Source organism: Scophthalmus maximus, chromosome 5 (assembly GCF_022379125.1).
Source record: "Scophthalmus maximus strain ysfricsl-2021 chromosome 5, ASM2237912v1, whole genome shotgun sequence".
Classification (NCBI taxonomy): Eukaryota; Metazoa; Chordata; class Actinopteri; order Pleuronectiformes; family Scophthalmidae; genus Scophthalmus; species Scophthalmus maximus.
The window spans coordinates 22,881,226-22,902,152 of record NC_061519.1 but is presented as its reverse complement, the minus strand read 5'-3'; the positions used below and the strand labels follow the sequence as shown (position 1 = coordinate 22,902,152).

At 46.5% G+C, this 20,927-nt stretch overlaps 1 protein-coding gene across 15 annotated transcripts in view; it reads right to left on the bottom strand.

Moving 5' to 3' along the window:
- Nucleotides 1–20,927, bottom strand: part of LOC118311348 (receptor-type tyrosine-protein phosphatase mu-like) — a 150,274-nt gene that overhangs the window by 84,803 nt on the left and 44,544 nt on the right. For all 15 annotated transcript variants that reach the window (XM_035635131.2, XM_035635130.2, XM_035635134.2 and 12 more), the window contains exons 3-7: nt 17,023–17,297; nt 12,757–12,835; nt 10,908–11,023; nt 9,134–9,308; nt 1,916–2,209 (exon numbers count right to left, since the gene is read on the bottom strand). In XM_035635131.2, the coding sequence (XP_035491024.2) occupies nt 1,916–2,209; nt 9,134–9,308; nt 10,908–11,023; nt 12,757–12,835; nt 17,023–17,297 (939 nt within the window). The remainder of the gene's footprint in view (nt 1–1,915; nt 2,210–9,133; nt 9,309–10,907; nt 11,024–12,756; nt 12,836–17,022; nt 17,298–20,927) is intronic.

The following is a 20,927-nucleotide window of genomic DNA, read 5'->3' as shown; positions in this document are numbered from 1 at the left end:
TCATTTCCATCAGCATTTTCTCTGGACACCAAACAGCATTAGCCTGGGGAAAACTGCTGAGGAGGTTTGTTTTGTTCCACCGGTTTGGCGTCCTCCGCTACAGCATGGGAATTTAGGTGGTTAATGTTGTGAGAAGGGCAATTTGTACAATATCACCGCGGCGCTCTCGGAGCGTTTTTTGCGTACACGTTGGAGTTGGAGCGCCCACGAGCACAGCGGCGACGTTATGATCCAAATTTGAGGGGTCGCGCCGCTTCGCGCACGATATCAATCTGCGTCGCAGATGGATTAGGACGCTCACGGGGCATTTGGAACGAGAATTAGGATAAAACAACCCGGTGGTTACAAAGTGGTTAACCATGTGGCAGGGCAGCGTTCTGCTGAGCGCACAGAGCCGACCATAAATCACATCGTTTGGCGCGACGTCGAGTTTACGGCACCGTGTTATTTTCGTTGTTAGCCGTTTCTTTTTTTCATCAGTTCGTGTGAAATTCCCTGTAAAATGTAGTAGTTAGAAGAGAGGTAATTCATATTCCAAAAGCTCTAAATGAAGATCTATAGGCGGAACCAGCGGGAGCATAGAGGGCTTTGTCTACCATAGAAAAAGAATAAGTCAATTGGCAATGATATCAAATCATGAGCTGCGGTTGTTTTCTCCACATGCAAAAAAGAGGCTTTGGAGGAAACACAATGGAGCTTTACCAACAACGGAGCCCTGATGACTATTTATTGCATACGTGGGGTGATTTGTAAAAAAAACAAACGGAAACCTTCTGTTATGTTTTGTTTTGCAAAAGTACATTAGCAGTGGCGCAAACTCAAACACAACAGGCCCGCGGCAATAGGAATAGAATCATTTGGGAAAAAATGAACAGACCGCTTGAACTTGCTCTGACCGCCCTTTTCACGCGGCGGCTGCACGCTGCAGTGCCTCTGTCTCCGTTCACTGAAGTGGGCCGCTTTTGTTCTCTGCTCTATCGGACGGCAATTGTGCTGGATGGAACCGTGCAAAGTGCCCGACGGCGAGCGTGAACCTCGTCTTTCAGCTCTGTTCATCTGTGACAGAGATGTTATCTGTGGTTCTAGATGCAAGGCACCCAATGGCACGGCATTGTTGCGCCCTCACAAGCTCATGAGTGTCATTGGTGCAAAGGAAACGCTGACGTCTCATCAGTGGCGCCACCTGCAGGAAATGATTCTTCAAAACGAAACTGTTCTCGCTTGAAAAGCAGCTGTCAACTCTTCTGATGTGTCGGACCTCATTGTTACCTTGAATTCCTTCTAGGTCTCTAGGCCACGCATGTGTGTTGACCTAACAACCGTGGAATTGGTATGCCTTAAAGTGGCTCGCATCATGTGCGAGTCCTTGGCGATTTAATTTGAATCGTATAGAGAAGTTCCTCTTCAACCCGCGCGTGGAACTTGGTCAGAAAAGCCGTGGAGGGGATAACTTCGGATGCTTTGTAGCGCACAGGGTAACTGGGCTTTCGACATGTTTGGAAGTGCAGTCCCAACTTCGTAAGACACAGTTGGTTCCCCTCACAGTGCATTTCTGCAAATGTTGCTTCGGACATTTCCCTGAACTTTCCCGCTCACCAATATCTGGAAAAATGTCCGTGAGAGGTCAAGTGAGAATAGAGAAGGGAAATCTCTGGCGATGACTTCAAACAGAATGTTCTGGAAATGTTCCTGCCGTTGCGAACGCGTCTGATTCGGACAATATGCAAAATAGATGCAATATTTCCAGACATTCAAAGCTCAATGTTGTTTGGTTTATTTGTGTTGTACGACTTTCACAACCACCGCCACATGAATAAATTGTTTTGTTTAGCCTGTGACACTGTAAAACCACATGATGTATCATTACCCTAAAATCCCAATGGTGCCCTTTAAGCAATTGTGTTTTTGGCCTCACCGGCACATCTGGTCCGGGCCCTCAGGGGGGGTCCCGGGGCTCCGGTGCCTCCCTCCAGGGGTCGGGTCAGCAGAACGCTGATCTCGTACTCCGTGTCCGGGTCCAGATGGCCGATCTTGTGCGTGGTCTTGTCCACGGGCTGCAGGTCGTACATGGTGCCCGACACTGTGCGGTACTCCACCTCCCTGTCGATGATGGGGCCGTCCCCGTTGATGGAGTTGGCGTTCAACTGGATCCAAAGATAGGTGGCACCAACAGCGGTGAGCTGGGGCGGTGCAATAGGTACAGGGGGCTCTACGGAAAGAAAAAGGTTTTGTTAATGGATGTTAGACAACCACATTATAGTGGTGCAATGGTGAAGTCTTCACAACAGAGGAATAAAATATTTGATTTAAAAAGCACAGGCATTCTCACAAAATAACTCTGGATAAATGCGCTGGCCAAAATAAAAAAATTTAAAAATCAAGACGCTCAAAATCAATCTGCTCTTTTCAACAAATCAAAACACATCAAAATTCTCTTGACGCACACGAGGAGCATCTGCACGTTTTCCAATAAACAAGGTATTTAAGGGGAACTGTGTAGCGATCGATAGTTCCAGCTGGGTAAATGGACCGGCTCATCACCGGCAGTACAGTGACTGACTCGTGTAATCACGCACATTTTTGAAAAAGGGACGGCGACTTCCAACGGAGGTGTAAACGAAGTCACCCAGACCTTGGCAAACGCTGCTCCCATTGAACAACGTATTGATTTCAATCAGAGGGCCCCCTATGGAAAAAAAAAACCCCTCTGGTAATTGACAACTACGGCGGTTGTCATCGCTTTCTTCTAAATCGGGAGCTGGTTCCATCGCTCAAGTCTTCACAGTTTCATAATATCCTAATTCTATTCAAAGCTGACGAGAACAGATGGGCAGGTCTCTTGTATATGTGTTGATGAACTGGACTAAATGTTATAATATCCTAGCAACTTACACACTTTGACACTCTGTACGTAGGACTACTACACTACTTTTATATATATATATTTATTTATATTTATTTTTTATCTGACTTATTTTTTATACTGCACTTTTTTCTAACTGCTTCATGGCTGTTATTCATCTCTCTATCAATCTGTCCATCCATCCATGATGTTTTACCAGACAAGACAGTCTCCAACAAATGTTGCTATGTGTGGATACTGTCATTATTCTAAACAATCAAACATATAAAACATTTTTGGCAGTGAACAGTTCATTAAAAAAAAAAAATGCTTAATATGACTTTTCTGTCTGACACCATCTATTCCATCCATCCGTTATCTCTACAGTTTGTCCTTTGAGGGATTGGAGGATCGGTAGCCAATCACAGCTGACACTGGGAGAGAGGCGGGATAGCTCGCGCCAGCATACGAAGACAAGACAGCCATTCACATCGACAGGCAACCAATAGTTTACGCACATTGTGTTTGTCTACACTTTTATGATGAATTAATGCAGACTAAGTAAACTAAGTAAAAGTATGTACTAACGGGATTATTAGGATGCTGTAAATTAGTACTCAAGTACAGTACTTGGGTCATTGTACTTTGTTACTTTCCAATACTGATGTTCACCAGCAGGGCAATGGTAGACGGTTAGCTTTTTGGACAAATGAATTCACGGACGGTTGTTCGGACGGTTTTCAAAAGGCTTCATCCCTCCCACAACACTGTCAAAAATAACTCAAGTGGCAAATGAGAAATTGGATTTTAATATCAAGCGCCTGATACTTCCACACTCAACCGGGCATTGTGTCGTGTGCACGACAGGCCTCGCGTCGACCAGACTCATTGTTTCTAAAGTGTTTACAAATGCGAGAAATGTGTCTCTGACTCTATTGTACAAATATGTTTATGAAAATAATGATTTTTTTTTTTCTCCCCTCCAGAATGAAAAAGAAAAACAGCCGGAGCGTTTCCATTTCTAGACCCGTTTACAACCTCTGTTGGGATTTTTCTGAAACAGTCCGTATGAGTTCCTCTCTTCCAGACAAGTGCGGTGTTCGATGACAACCGTGACCTATTGACACCAATATTTGTTTAATCCCGCCATAACCTTGTGCCATTTCCCTCTTAATGAGGCTTCTCGAAATGTCAGACGGGTGATTTCAACTGTGGTATATATTCAGGATTTAATTATTATATAACTCGGCGGACAATGCACGAACACTTGAAAGGCCGTTAATGGAAATGTCTATTAGGAACAGTTCTAGACTGTTTTCAAGTCATCTTTTACGACAAAAAAATGCATATGAAAAGGTTCACGGTGACTTTCTGAACATTCAACGTCTCCTTTGGGTATTTCCGCGACACAGAGAGATATTCTTCTCATTTCATGTTCTCTCTTGTTCCAGTTTTTAGGGACAACAAAGCGAGTCCTCCACTATCTACCTCCGCGATGGTTTTTTTCTTTTCGTGCTTCAAACACCGTCTCCTCGCACGACCCAGAAAGAAAAAAAAACAACTTGCCATAACCAACAAAGAGCTATGACCCACAGCTAAAGCAGCGCCTAGGAGTCTGCCCCTGTCGCGCAGCACAATGGTCACATGTCCCAGAGGCCGCGGCGAGTGGCTCTAATGAGCACACGCATGTAACAGAATAATGCCATTAGTCGCCTGGCTGCTCTCGCATGGAGTTGTCATGGAGAGCGAGAAGTCTCCGGGCGCATTAAGAGCATGTCGAGGTGTCCGGCACAAGAGTCTGAGGCGCGCTCCCTCAGCAGATGGTTACCCCGCAGTGACCTCCGCCCGCCGGTCCCCAAACTCCCATTAATCCCAGCTTCCAGCGTCGCCGTCAAACATCACCTAAAGCGAACCAGCTAATCCTGCAGGTCGTGCCCCTGGACTCGCACGGAGCCAGACAGGAGGATGAGGTGATCACAAAATCGGGGGACTTTGTTTTGATGGCCTTTTATGTTATGTCTTAAAAGGGGTTTAACTGAGTTAAGGGGCAATATGCTCAGATTCATTTGAACAACAGAAAACAGCACAGGCACACGCACTGTAATAACAACCCCTCACAGGAAAGTGGTTTATCTCAAATATTGACATCATAATGGCGTTTGTAATGTTCTAAAGATTTAGAGTAGGACTTACCCTGTGTGTTGGGAAAAGATAAGATTTACTTGTGGTTCTTTGGCCTTGTGGCTCAAAATTATAGCAGCAGATGTAATTCATTTTATGGTACAATAAATGTCTTTATTCATGACGAATCCAAATCAAAAAGTAAGAATTTTGGCAAAACAACTTACTCCAGAGTACAAGTGAGAAATTTGAATAAAACATTGCTTTTATTTTCATTTAGAAATGGAAAAAAGAAACGTGTCGTTGCCACATTGTATCGACAAATTTGCCAATAGACTCATTCCACAACACTTTGTGATGCACAGGAAAAAATGGCCCTCAAACTATGACTGTTTCTAGCTGCTGACTCAGTCATGATTGGTTCAGAGGGTGACAAACTTGGCAACACAAAATATATATAAATAAATATATATATCGACTATAGTTATGATACTGCATTTTATGATTATCTGGCTTGTATGTAGCACTGTAGAGAAAAAAAATCAATCAATCTTATAGTCTACAGACAATATGCTTCTTATGCACTGTGCCGCCGCGGCTGCCATTCAATCCAATTCGTGCTGCTATCACTTGGGACCATTTCCACAACAATGCGACTAAGCGGCGTGATGCATTATGGCAATAAGCATTTCATTTAAACTTTGAAAAGTTGCTGCCTCGCAAAAGCAGGAGCGGGTTATGGTGATGAAATAATTCCTGTAGGTGCAGTAATCCTCTGTTCAACAGCCATGGCAGACGGATTACCGGTGTGAAATACACTCAAGTGCTGGAACACTTTAGGATATTAACAACTCAATTCCCACTGCTAAAGCCTCGCCAGGCAGCGGCGGGGGCCCGCGCGCGGCACTGAACCGAGCGCCGCGCCCCGCCGGCTGCAGTCGGGGCGCGCGCGCGACAGTGGCGGCCGCGCGGGAGTGGGTCATGGAGCAGCTGTTGTCATGATGTTGACCAGACAGGCGAAAGGGCCTGGCGACAGCTGCGTCCTCCTCCTCCTCCTCCTCCTCCACCGCAGCACCTGCCTGCCAGGACGCAACCACACTAAAGCCCATGCAATTACACACACACACACACACACACACACACACACACACACACACACACACACACACACACACACACACACACACACACACACACACACACACACACACACACACACACACACACACACACACACACACACACACACACACACACACACACACACACAATACCAGATGATGGGCAGACTAAGTAGTAAAGGAGGAACAGCATACTCAAGCTGCAACTTCAGCGATTGTTTTTATAATCTTTAAGTCACTATCCCTGAAGGAGAATGGTGATTGAGCACGTTGCTCACTGATCAAAGTGCGGCGCTATTTATACATTGACATTATCGGAAACTGGGTTTCTGTTGTGTCATTCCAGGAAAAAAGAAGCGCGCGAGTTGCCGCTGACGCAAGCGGAGCAGTTCCTACCGCCGCAGCTTCGCTTTCAAAAGCCAATCTTTTATTTTGAAGTAGTCGCAGGAAGTGCAATGTGTTTGTGATTGAGCTCGGCACTTACACAGCTACTGTTCACCGAGCAGAAAGTAGATCAACAAAACAAGACAGCAGTCATTCACATTTTTGTTGAGGAGGATCATTGAATATTGCGGGGAGGAGGAGAACAATCACCTTCGTCTTTTCAACCAGGTTCCAGACCAGACTCACGCCGTGTGAAATATTAATCACAGAATAGCGGAAAAGGGCCAATTATCGCCCCCAGTTTTGCCGCCGTGCCGTCAAATGAACCAGAGCTGGGAAAACTTGGAGGGCCCACTTTAATTCATTTAGCAATGAAACATTTCGTTCAAAACTTCTCGGAACTCCTGCCGCTGACCTGACATTGCCCTTCTTTTGTGCAGCCCCAACAATAACATAACGCACAATGGAAAAGAGCAAATCCTCAATCTTATCTTTGCCATTTGGCCCCATGACGGATTGCTAAATTCCCCAAATTGTCATTTAATTTCTGTGCGCTGACTGATCGATCAATCAACTAATCGCTTCCCAAAAACATAAATAGCAGACACAGACACGCGGACGGACGCACACACCTTGCCACCCGTTTGCTATTCGGCACACAGTGAGAGCAGTGATCAGCGCTGCCACTCTGCTCTGTTGTCAGATTAGTCAGAGCTGACTGTTTCTAAGTCCTTATCTCATCCGCCCGTTACATGTGCTGAGCCTCCCTTGTTAAAATGCAAGAGGTCCTCGTTACGCCGCGCGCCCGCCCCCCCCCCCATCTGTGAGTGGGGCATTGATCCGCTCCTGATACGAGGAGCGGTGGCCGCGGGGAAAGCGAGGAGCCCGCCGTGCCGGCCTTTTTTCGATTTTCGGCGGCTACTCTCATTAGCGCTGACAGAGGCCGCGCCCGGGCAGCCGCCACTCGCTGGCGTGGCCCAGAATACTGTGTCGGAGCTGAGCGGAACGCTCCGCGGGCTCCAGGTGAGAATTCACACCAGGCCGAGGGAAAAAGAGCCGGCACTCGGACAGGGAGTAATTATCCCCCCTTTCAGAACCACTGGCTGCACTGCAGGAGAGCCCGGCGCAAGGGGGGGGGGGGGGGGGGGGGGCACAGGAAGAGGGGGCCGCACAGGGGCCAATCCGCGCGCAAACTCTGGGAAAAAAACACACAAAAAAAAACACGCAGTGCACTTCCACATAAATCTGATTGAATACTGGCAAGAAAGCAGAAGTGATTATCCGGGATAATCAAGCATTCACTCTCCTCATGTTGAAGAAAGGCGGCAGTGTATGGTAATGAGGGGGGGGGGGGGGGGGGGGGGGGGGGTGCGACTGTAGCAGGCTCATAATGCAGTGAATCGCTCTGTGGTCACTCCCCCCCCCCCAAAAAAAAAATAATAAGGAGTCACGGACGCGGCGAACACACATTTGGGGCGGATTTACGACGGAGAGACAATGCTAGGAGGGTTAAGCTCCTGTTTTACGACTGGTACGATAAGAGGAGATATCAGCTTTTTATGTGTGACATTTATAACCGTGAAAACGCCTCTTTTCTCCCTCCGACGAGTTAGCTTATGTCGGAGCCGTCGAGGCGTGGAATCTCCGCACAATGTGAAGGGGCTCGCATTACTGAGATTCAATATTTTCCTGAAATCTGGAATAAAACTATTGTATTTTTAAATATTTATGACAAAAGCACTCTGCACTTAGCCGGGTTTGACTCGCGTGAAAAAAAAATAAATATATATATATATATATATATATATATATATATATATATATATATATATATATATATATATATATCACGTATAAACCGAAAGCCGCCATCAGCAGAAACATTGCTGCCCGGTGAGTGAGTGCGAGGATGTGCGAGTGATTGTGTTTAAGCACGAGTGCGGTTTAGAATGCCTCCAGTGTGTCGGTAAATTTCCTTTTGAGTACACCACTGACACCCACTGATACACTCGGGCAGAGAGACTTTTATCTCCCTCTTCACTCTGCTGTGTCTGGGCCCGGCCATTCTTGTATGATTGACAGAGCTCGATTTGGACAGCCGGGATTAAACCTATCAATCACGTAAAGCTTGGAGACAAAAAAAAGTAGGGGGGGGGTTTAGGGGGGAGAGAAAGAAATCAGGGCAGTAAATTCAATTGAGAGCACAGGGAGAAAATTGAGGTGAAGAAATATAGGAGGCCATTACCGGGCTATAGGGCTGTAGGAAAGTGAGGCCTTGCAGGATTTAGTTTCAGATGACGCCATAAATTCATATCAAATGACTGCAAAAGTGAAATATCAGTGGGGTTACTGTAAACCCCGGTGCTTCTCGCCTTTGTGATCTTTTTTGGGTGGAATTGTGCTCAGTCAAGGACGAGCTTTTACAGGGGGATGTATTAGTCCTCTGGGTAACAAATCAACATGCACAAAAAAAAAGGTTGTATTTTTAGCATCGCCTCAGAGGACACTTTCATTTGCAAACATGCGACATTTTCCTGTTTATTTCCTGTCGACTTTGCCGCGTGCGCGGAGGTCACGCGGATGGAACACATTGCTGCCGCCCGGTGCGGCGTTCGCTCCGACAGGCCGCTCCTGCGTTCCACTCTGCTCCGGGACCGATACTTACGTTTTATGGTCAGCTCCCCATAATTGGACACTCCAACCCCTTTGTCCGAGTGGACGACGCAGCGGTAGCGGCCCGAGTCGCCCTTGGTCGTGTTCTCCACATCGAAAGTGCCTATGAAGCGGCGGTTGTTCCAAGGTTTGGTGGCTTTCATCGGGGCCTCGCGTCCGCCGATGCCCTGTTTTGGAAGCGAGACAAACACACGAGTGAGCCTCCAAAAAATGGAAAGGGTTTAATAAGCAAAGTGGCCCGACCTTGTGTGCGTTTCACAAAACTCCGGTCGAGCGTACTCAACGTGTGTTCCCGTGCGCTTTTGTTTGTGTCCCATCGGTGGCTGATGGTAGGCATGCATTTTTCACACGGTCCCACACACACACACACACACACACACACACACACACACACACACACACACACACACACACACACACACACACACACACACACACACACACACACACACACACACACACACACACACACACACACACACACACAGCGGGCCCTCCCCAGCTGTCACCCCTCACAGCAGGCAGATGGGGGACATTTGTTCATTAGAAATATTTCTTCATTACTGTCATCGGGGGACTTCACTTAATGTTTGTTTTCCGGCTCCTGTGCTAATGAGGACGTGTTTGTTAAAATGATGGAGGACCTGGCAGAGGACCTTTACCCGGCGTCACGCTCCCACTGATCACGCGCGTGACAGTGTGCTTAGCCGCAGAGCGGGCGGGCCGGCCCGCTGTCTGCCAGATGCAACTACCTTTGCCGCTCAGAACAAGGTCAATTCGAGAGCGCCGCGCCGCGCCGCTCACTTGTGCCCGGAAATAGTACAGGGTATCCGCGGAGCCGACATCTATATAGGTTAAGAACGTACCGCGGTGATGTGGAACAACTGTAATCCCCCCCCCCCCCCCGCCTCCCGGACGCAGAGGCTCCGGGATGATGGTGGTACGCAGGTGAAATCGCAAATACGAGGGCACACTAAAGCATCGTGTGAATGTTTCAGCTCAATGCTGTAAAATCAACTTATATTGTGACTTACAAAGTGTTTAAGCTTGACAAAATGACAAGGGGCTGTAGAGAAGAAGACCAACAATAAAATGCACATGATTTCTCTTAATTCAGCACTTACATGACATGAGCCAAGTTTCACTGATGATTGAATCTTGGACCCAAATGAAAGACGGTTTCACTTTTAGGCGAACCAGAGGCATGAAGCATATTTCTCTCATTAATTAAACTGAATTAGAATTGTGGTTGTACATTATAAATGGCCATCTGTAAGCCAATCGCAGGTCAGCGCTGCCCATTGCAGTGGTATAAATGTCTACACTCGGTCCCATGTAATTATGGTTACAGTCAAACATGTTTTACGTAACACAGAGCTCTCGCGTCCTCTTTTTTTTTTTTTTGCCTTTTGGATCTAAATCCTGTACTCGGTACACTCAGTATCGGCTGTGTCACAGTTTAAACTGTGATTTTCATAGGTCATATTAACTGATACTACTATGTTTTATTGTCAGGATTGTCACTTTTTTGGCTCATGATCGATTGATTCCATTGTGAAGCACACACAAGCCGGTATGAAAGGTGCCATGCAAATAAAGTTTGATTGATTGATTGGTTGCCTGATGATTATTCATGGACCTGATGGTACAAAAGAAGCATCCATGACTCCAGGTGCGAACAGTTGATATTCAGAGGTCTGTCCATGCAGTTCAGAAGCCGCCTCTCTTCTGATGTGCTGTCGAAAGGGAAAGGAAGCGTCTCTCACCTGAAGCCAGAGGCGGAAGTTGTCCCTTTTGCGTCCGTTGACGGTGCAGTGAAAGGAGGCGGTCTGTCCAGCGTTGACCTCAACTCCCTTTATAGTCAGGAAGTGAGGTGTGTTCACTGGGAAAAGAGGCAAATATTCATCGCACGGTGGCCAAGACGTTAAATAAGAGCATAGGATGAAATGCAGCAGAGTTTAAAATTCCCCTAAGACGCCATTGTCACTATTGTGCCGAGATTTGTATGTGAAATTGGCGAATTAAGAGAAGAAGCCTTGGGTGGGTTGATTCTTTATTTCCACATCTAATGCCCCCTCAGTAACAAAGGCCAGCATCACTTTGTGAGGAACATTTCAACTGAATCTATGAAGTGAGACACCAAAGGCCGAACGTGCACCTACCAAAAATATTTTCTGCCGTCTCTTATTATTCCGAAAGCATTACTCTCTTTCCAACTGAGCTCATTATCAGTGGATCGTGCACAGAAAGTAACTTATGTAGAACATTTTTGATTAGTATTGCTATTCTGCATAGGAAAATAGGGCAATTCTGCGGAGCGACCTTGATTCAAAACATAACCAAATCTCCAAAGACTTGGCGAAAAGCTAATTCTATCACTTTCATCATCAAGACTTTCACTTCTGCTTAATATTTCATAACCTTGTCTCCTCGAACTACACCTCCTTTACGAATTCGTCTCGTCTATCCATCCAGTGCGAAGGAAGACAAATCTCCTTCCCTCAATGCTAATGTCTGTCTTTTATGATGGAAGGAGCGGCGGAGCACCCGGTGGCATAATCACACCTTTGTGCTCAATATTCCACATGGTCGTATAAATAGAAAATTAATTGGCAGCGCTCCGCCGGCGCCGAGTCGCTCTGATCACTTTGCTTATCACTCACAGGATCGCAATGGCCACTGAGCGGGTTATTGATCCACTCATACTTTTACAGATTCAAACATTGATCGCATCGCAATTGATTCGCAGAAATTTATAGGCAACACCGGTGACTATGTAAATCCGTCATATTGACATAACTTTCGGAGCAGTTCTGCTTCTGTCACATGGTTTCCACGTTCCACGCTTGGAACTGGAGCGCTCTCTTTAGGGCTGAGTAAAGTATAAATCAATTGATGAAACCCGTGTGGTATTGATTTAGACTGCGGAGAGTGAAAACCTCTCGGTATAAAACTTAAGGAACGGCCATATGGACTCAGAAGCGCAGACTGGAGGGATCCTGGGGAGCCCTCGTCCTTGTTGCCCCACAGCAGCAGCCGATTCCCAAACGCTGAAGCGGTAATATTGGAAATATGCTGGTGATTACATGTTCATTAGCATCGGCGGAGCGCGCGCTGAAGTGCCCGTACACTCGCCAGCGAGGGAAGCGGGATTTTCTGAACATCTGAGAGATGAGACGCTTTACTGAATATCCTTAAGGGAGGAGGAAATAATGGAATCCAAACACACGCAGAAGCAGCAGCAGCAGTGCACTGTGTGGTGCTATTTGTTTTTCCATTCTCTCTTTTTTTTTTCTTTCTTTGCACTATTTCTCCCATCTCTCAAAGGAGAGATTTAACACAGCCACTCCAACATTATATCCCGAGCACACTTCGGCGTGTCAACGGCACGGCCATAAATCTGCAGGGAGCAAGGAGGAGGGAGGGTTTACACTTTGGATTGACTGTAGCATACTCCCGTGGAAGGCCCTTTGTTTGACTGGGAGGCCTTGGATAGAACAACCATGCAGGTATTTGGGGGGAGTGTCATGGAAAGGACAATGACTCTTGGATGATATTCTTTTATGGTGAAGGGAAGAGAGAGAGAGAGAGAGAGAGAAAAAAAAAAGGACTTACTGCACTGGTGGCCCTGGACCACGACGTCTTTGATGGCCAGCAGGCCACGCTGCCCGGAGGTTACGGCTTCGAACACAATCTGAGGGGGGGGGGGGGGGGGGGGGGGGGGGGGGGGGGGGGGGGGGGAGAGGAGACTCATAATAACACCGGTGATAAATGGGCACACGTCTTCGAATGGCACTTGAGTGAGGCTGCCCGTGTGCGCGGAGAAGTCCAGCTCCGGCTAATGCGATCCGCTCTTTGCCGAGCCGCAGACGGCCACACAGCTGCGGGCCACCGACATTATTTCCACAATATGTCAGGGTTGATAGGTGTTATGACATGCGAGTGTGAAATTAGGTTTGAGCCCTTGAGACGATTAGCTCACAACGTGTGTGTGTGTGTGTGTGGGAGGTGAAACACCTCTAACGTGTTGAGCGTGGCCTGAACGGTCAAGCCACCCAAACAAAAAAAATAAATTAGAACCCCCACCGACGCTTGATTAAATTGCACAAGTTTTGTGATTTGTGTTGGTGTGATTTTTAACTTCATCCCAATGCAGCTAAAAGGATGAACACAAACGTGTCTGTCCACATCAGTGTCCAGCTCCCAAATGCCACCAAATCTTTTTATCAGGTAAAGACATAAGTAATGCGTTGGTTAATATGAAATATCCATTACATCGGAAACAGTTAACGACGTACACAGGGAGTCACCGCGGCATCACAACCTGTACATGTACATCTCCCGGCCAATGTTCAGTAAATGTATAGGTTCTACCGCATTTCTTCTATGAGTACAAAGAGAGAGAAATGTATGCAGCCCTGGAGATCACGTGGGCTTCATTTTTCTGTGAATTCGCTTATTCGCACACAAATTTCTAAATCGCCAGTGCAGATTTCTGGAGGCGCACGCTGCCCTTCCCATCGCCTGGCTGCAGCTCGACTTAAGAAAAACGGTAAGGTGCACTTAAAGCGTCCTTTTGTTTTAAATAACACAAGTTACAAATGAAGGTACAAGCATTTTTTCTTTTTTTCTTAAAACCATTTCTAAACATAATGTTAATGAATGGTCAGGTCAGGGGATTTTCTGTTTTCCTGTTACTGTTAATAACTACTGGAAGTGACAGTTACACCTCACAGTGGCTAGATGTAAATGTTTTTTAACAACTACTCAGAACTAGATTGTGTGATGCAATCTGTTTAATTTAATGATGCATAAATCTGCCCATTATACCTACTTTAAGGTCAAACTTAAGAAGAGCTGGTGTGACCAGTGACCCCTGGTTACTTTAAATGTTTGATTCCACTTTTTATTCAAAAAATTAAAACATCAAAAACCTGAAAAAAAATCTGCATGTTAGATGCCACTGGGGTTACACGTGAACATATGCTTCTTCATAATGGAAGTGACCTAACCCCGCAATTTATATTTAAAAAGCTATATGCTGCATGATAAGGGAGCGCTGCTGCATTTCACAGTTGCTCCGTGTCTAGTGTTACCTCCTCGACATGTTTGTTGTCATCGCTGACAACGGGAAAAAACTCCAAATCCAGTGCAACTGTGCTGTGTCGGACCAACACGATCCTATTTTAGGGGACGAGTCCTCCTGCAAAAACACATGGTCCTAAGCTGCGACAGAGGGCGTGTCCCTGCACGCTGTCAGAGTTATGTGCTCGACGGTCTGCAGTGTGATAAAAAGGGAAACAGAATGCCGGTCCCTTCCCAAACCCAGGGTGTGGTGCAGAGGCCCATTACACCGCACACACGCTGCAGCTACACATGCTTCGCATGCCGTTATCCCCCTAAATATAAGCCAGCATCTTCCAGCGAATTGTATATATTAATGGCCATATTCCGTACATGGTGTCACCCAGCTGTGGCGAGGCTGCACACACACACACACACACACACACACACACACACACACACACACACACACACACACACACACACACACACACACACACACACACACACACACACACACACACACACACACACACACACACACACACACACACACACACACACACACACACACACACACCATCTGAGATTCCTTTTGTAGCCCAGGAATGCGGCGGCAGAGACAGTTACCATTGTCATCTGGGAGGCATGATGCCTTCAGATAAGACCGTCTAATTATAAATGTCTTTTTTTTGTCCTATGAAATATGAAAGTGGATGTCTTGGGTGCCAATTATGGCCTCATTACAGGCTAATTTAAAGGAAATTAAAAGGCCAACCACTCCACATATCGCCACCAGACAAATGAACTGGCCCCCATCGCTCTAATTGAAATCCTTTTGTTTGTGCAACAGACATCAGTCAGTCCGCCTAATAGCTGTGATATAATTGATTCCAACATCAGTGATAGTGCCGCGCGTAATTGGGCCTGACCCGCAGAGTGAAAATACTCGCGCGGGACGGAAAGCTGTTGATGTCGAGCGAAAGTTCACCATTCTCATTTGTCAGCGAGACAGACAGTGAACCCAACATTCAATGTCTACATCATCACCACACCGGCTCGCCCTGAGGGACTCGGCTAAGCACTACATTACAGCGGGATTGATTAGCTCTGCCATGGGCTGCACTGTATTGAAATCAAGACAGATGAGGACATTACGCTTTTTCTTCCTCAATGCAGCGCTGCGACATATCGCGCCACATAGAGGGGTTTTCATCTTTGTGCATACCATTTTTTCCCCCCGCATCGCATTTGCAGGACACGCGGAAGACCGTACGTAGCCTTTGCACAAGCGGTTTTGGAAATGCATGACGAGCTCAATTAAAAAAGTTTTAAGGGATGGCCTGACAGAAGAGTAATTATCACAGGCTGAAAGGCTCATGATGACTAAAAACCCTTACCAGTAATTAAAAAATAATTTCCAAGTATCAGGTGGCTTCCCTTTGACAATTGCGTAGGTTACTATGCAATTAAAGATACCCGTAATTAGTGCCATGTTGTTAATTAGTGACAATTTTCGAGCATCGGCCTCTTGTTTCTTGACTGGGAGTGTTGCTAGGATCATTAGCATCCTCGCGTTCACTCCTGTTGTCAGTTTGGGGTCTGGAACGGCTACAAGCCCTCCACTGGGGGGTTCTGAAAAAAGGCAACAGATGCCGGGAGTTTCCCTTCACACACTGGAAAGCGCGTAATGCATCGCGCTGGGTCTAAGCGCTCAGAGGTTTTCCTGACACAGGCCTCGAACAGCGTATCAAAATGTCCAATGGCATTGACCTTCACGCAGGGATTTAAAAGCAAAAATGCGGGTTCTGTTTAAGGGCACAGATTTGTTTGGCACGCCAAGCTAGGAGTCAAAGAAAAGTTCTATATATATATATATTTTTCTTTTTAAGAGCCAATGACAGTTACCACTTGGTCTCGAGGGGCTGCATTTCATTTTCCGACCGCACATGTCCGCATGTAGGACGCATCCAGACACAACGAGCCGTGCCTCTGCTACGGGCTACAATCTCCTTCAAGCTCCGAGTGTCTTCAGGAAAAAGCTGAAAACGTTTGTCCAGATTTGCTCTGCGTCATCGTGTCGAACGAGGGGTCACCATCCTGTCACCGGGGAGCAGTGACTAGTGGTGCCGCTGCAGCTCATTCCGTCCCTCTCAACTGTTGCCGCCCCCCCCCACCCCACCTCGTCCGTCTTTCCTTTGTCCATGTGCCTCTCATTAAACTTCCAATCCTGCATTCAGGAGTGCGAGGCTCAGCGGTGTGCCTTGTTAACTAAGTTATCAGGGTGGCGGTGGCGAGCAGGCAGGGGGACACCCCCTCCTCAGCCCCGCTCTTGGACCAGCACTGCCAGGCCGTAATGAAATAATTCACCGAGGGACAGCCTCCCGCTGGGAGGTGAAGGGGTTGCTCTGCATCAATTAACATTTGGTGGACTCGTGGAACAAGCCCCGGTGTAGACTAATAGCCAGGCAAGTGTGAAATCACCTTGCCCGGCCGGCAGTCGTGTGCACTGGTAAGTGAAAATGAGTTTTCGGAATTGGAGAAGGAGAAGTGGCTCAGATGGAAGGGAGAGAGAAGAGATTACCATGGATACCGAGGTAGCCCCAGAAATCAATAATCTTAGGTGTTTTGAATGGGCTATTGTGCGATTGTTTGGACGCCCTCAAATAATAAATTTGTCTTGCTCCACGCAGAGAACGGGCAGTAATGACTTTGGCCCAACTATGGAAAGCTGCTTTACAATGAATAACCCAGTTTTGTGATGAGACGTTACGCAAAAAAAAAAACGGAGCTGGATTCAGTCCACATTTTCCTCACCTGGTAGAAGTTGGGCCAGTAGGTGCTGATGGCCAGTTCCACCTGTGCCCAGGAGCGGGTGGCCGGACCCGACACGTTCCAGACGGGCATCCCCATGGGACTGTTGTTCTCCTTGATGTAGACGTTCAGGTGACCCGGGTGGCTGTTGTCCCGGCCCCCTATGTAGTAGCTGAAGATGACGCAGTGAGTGTCGTTCTCCTTCAGCTGGGGGGTCAGCAGCAAGGCCTTCTGCCCCGCAAAGCGTCCGGAAGTGTTCACCATCATGAAGGCGGAGCCTGTAAACATAAACATAAGGTCTTATATCATGAGCTGAGCAGGTTTTATTCCAAAACGGTGCCAGGTAAATTGAAGGAAAACAAAAACTCCCGCAGGAGTCTATAATCCTACAACAACTGCATACCCCGCTGGTGTAAAATAAACTACAGAAAGTGTTGAGAAGTATTATTTCAAAGGAGTTGAAATGTTGGTGATGTTTTTATTATTATCAGGAAGAAGTTTTTAGCCAATGTTGGTCAGTTGGTTGGACGATCAGTCCACGACTTTGGTCCAGACTGAAACAAATATTTGTACACGATTCATGGTTCCCAGATTACGAGTTTTGCGGTCTGACATTTTGAGAACAAGGTAATGTTATGAGAACAAAGTTGGAATTGAGCAGGAAAGTCACTCCTGTTACTAGAATAAAATCATAACTTCATTTGAAAAATTAAAGCCATTTCCTCCAAAAGAGGCAATTTCCAATCTGTATGTGGTTCATTCTTTGGAATAGACAGTATCTTTGGACAGTAAGTCCCGATACTAATGATAATGTGGTGTTAATGTGCTGATAATCTATATATTTAGTATCAGTACCAAAAGTATTTATGGTACTATGGTTCTTAGTATAAGAGGTAGAATCAAATAACAAAAATCACCTGACGCATCTTTAAAATAAGAAGCCAAAGACTCATCTGAGAACTAAAACATTGTAACTAATGATGGTATGTATATTAATGTATTTGATCACATTGGTCTTTAGGGGCATGTTGTTTCATTACAGCAGTAATACATCCCAAGGTGAAAATTATTCTAACCAGAAATCAAGTCCTGAGGTTTATTCGTAACTGAATAAAAGGCATATTCTTAAAAGAGTATCCAGAAAGTAGGTAAGTGACTGTGCTGAGACCTTCCCTATTAGCACTGAGAATTGTTGCATGTGACCCTTGATGAGAAAATCCTCTTATCGTTGGAGTGATGGAAACTCTCTGATCATTATCATTCATCAAAATAAAAGGGGCGAGATCAATCCCCAAAAAACGCTGCATGTTTCAGAGTATTTTCTTTTCCCTACATGATAGCGAGAAGAGAAATGATGAGAAATCAATACGTTACAATCCATTTGCCAAGCAAGGCCCATTTAGATTTTATCGCGTCGGTTCAATATTAAAGGTTAATCTAATTCTCTCCCCTCTTGCCAATAAAACACAAGTGGGAATCATTATATTGGCAAACTTTCAAGGAGACGCGGAACATATTCTATTTGTCATCATCCTATTTAGCTTGGCTCGGTAATGAGATGGCACAAATCGTAACGGCCTATGAGGCCGAGCCAAGAGAGACTCGGTTCGTGTGGATTATGCACTATACATATTTATATATTCGGAGGGGCGGTAGCGATTGGGAGGGCGCCTCTTCGCTTAGAGGTGAGACAAACAACCTGTAAGCGAAACGCTCCGCTCGCCCTGCATGCGAAGTCGGAGTGTGAACCGGCGAGGACGTGAATCTCTGTCATTGAATTAAAGAGTAAATAACGTCGACTGCATCAGCGCCCCCCCACCCCCACACACCCCCACCCCCAGTTTGTCAGCCGCACACTGCCGCGCTCACGAAACCCCATTTGTTCCGTCAATGACTCCGGCTTGCCCACTTGTCTTGTTGTGCTGCACTTGTAACGCTCACCAATTCCATCTGTCTCCAGCTTCAGATAACGAGCGGGGGCCTCTGTCATGTTTGCACAAGGAAACGGGAGGAGGAGAGGGAGCCGAGGAGGAGGAGGAGGAGCGGTGAGTTGTGATGACACCGAGTCAGCCTCCTCGGCTTTGCTTGTCAGGCCTGTGCAAGTTGTTGTTTTCAAGGATCTTAACGGTGTTTGGATCATGTGAGCATCGCAGCCTATGAACGACTGTATTGCATGATATATGGCATGGACTAATTTTAACTCTCCTGCTGGCAAAAGAAAACACACACACACACACACCAGCTAAACTTTGCAATACTGTAGAGATTTATGCTGGCATGGACGTGGCGTGTGCACGACCCCGTGTGTGGCTCACAAGGTCAACGTTGGCCATTGGACATTTGAACCAGCTGTCACCGGTCAGTGAACTGACATTGACTGATATTTTTAGGGGCAACACTTTATATAGAAAATAGAATAATAATGACACAGCAGTTGAACATGAAAGTGTCTCGTTGGCGTTGGAAACGGCAGTTTGACAAAGAATTGCAACGTTGACTTTCTGCTTTTACCGCAGTTAAACTCTCAACTTTCATTCGCTCTCAGTTGCATATCGTATATTTTCTAGTCTCAACATGCCATTAGAAGTCACATTTTTATAGGACCACGTGGGCACGCGGACTGGGAGGACCGGGAATCGAACCGTCGGCCTTCTGGTTAGCGGACGACCCACTTGAGGGGTTCCGCAATAGTAGAAACTCAACAGTTTACTAAAGACTCATCAGTGAATTAGGATTTCTTGGAAATTCGGCTACTCCGGCGCCATCTCCATGACGACTGAGCTGTTCCGACGTCGCCATCGCGTGATGATTACCGAGATGTCGCCATGACAACTGACTTAGAAGTTTACTGTCGGACGAAATAAATACATATTTTAAATACAATTTGTATCGTATATTTTTTTTCCCAGCTGTGCGTGGCTCTTTTCTGTGTTCCCACCTGAGCGTTTGTCGTTTCACTGAAAGCGTGTGAGCGTTAACCCTCGAGTGCGTCACACAGGGTCCTTCATAATATCTCCCTGTGTTTACTGTAATAACAGGCACCTTTTCAAGTTGCGAACAACCTGCTACGCTTGTGGCTTTTATAGATTTCCCTGCGCGGCGACATCACTCTTGTTATGAGTCACTGTTGCGAGGGGCGCGCGGCCGCCCTCAACCGCGCTTTTTTGACGCGTTATTTCACCTCCGGTTCGTCTCCGATTCAAGTGCCGAGGCCAATTATCTCCGGGGGCTGTGCAGGAAGTGGTGTAATGTAATGTACATGTGGCAGGGCAGGAGATGAGCCGACTCTGAGACACTCGCTTGTCCAACCTCAATCAGGATGAGGATGAGGACTTGGAGGTCTCGTTTCTAACGTTCAGCGATCTGCTCAGGTGCCCAGAACTGTTTTGCCCCCCCGACCCCCCGCTTTGACACATCAGCCACACCTCGTGTGATGCGAACCGACACTAATAATCAGTTGACGAATTGTTCGGTTGCAGCCGGTGTTACAAAGACAAAGAAGCTGGCAACCTCTGTGTTTTCTCTATGATTAAAACAGGCTGTTTACTAGTCATTTCAAACAGCCATGTTGTGACAGGGCAGCGCAGGAGATTTATGCACAGCGCTGCTCTTTGTTAGTAATTAGAGATGAACAACAACAAAAATAAAAAAATCAGACCCCTCAAGCAGCATTTGTACTTTCTTTTTTCTACCGCTTTTATGAAATATTAATAAAACAACAGGTACCACAGTGTAGTCACTCCTGGTTCAATGGAAGTGAACGCAGGGACTGTTAATGTCTAAGTGCAGTTACTTGACAGAAACACTTAGTAAATATTAGAATACACTGTGTCTTCCTCACTGTCGAGGCAGAGTGCCGAACTGTGACTCGGAAGACCCAGAAGTCACCGTACTCTGGGTCGGTGAAC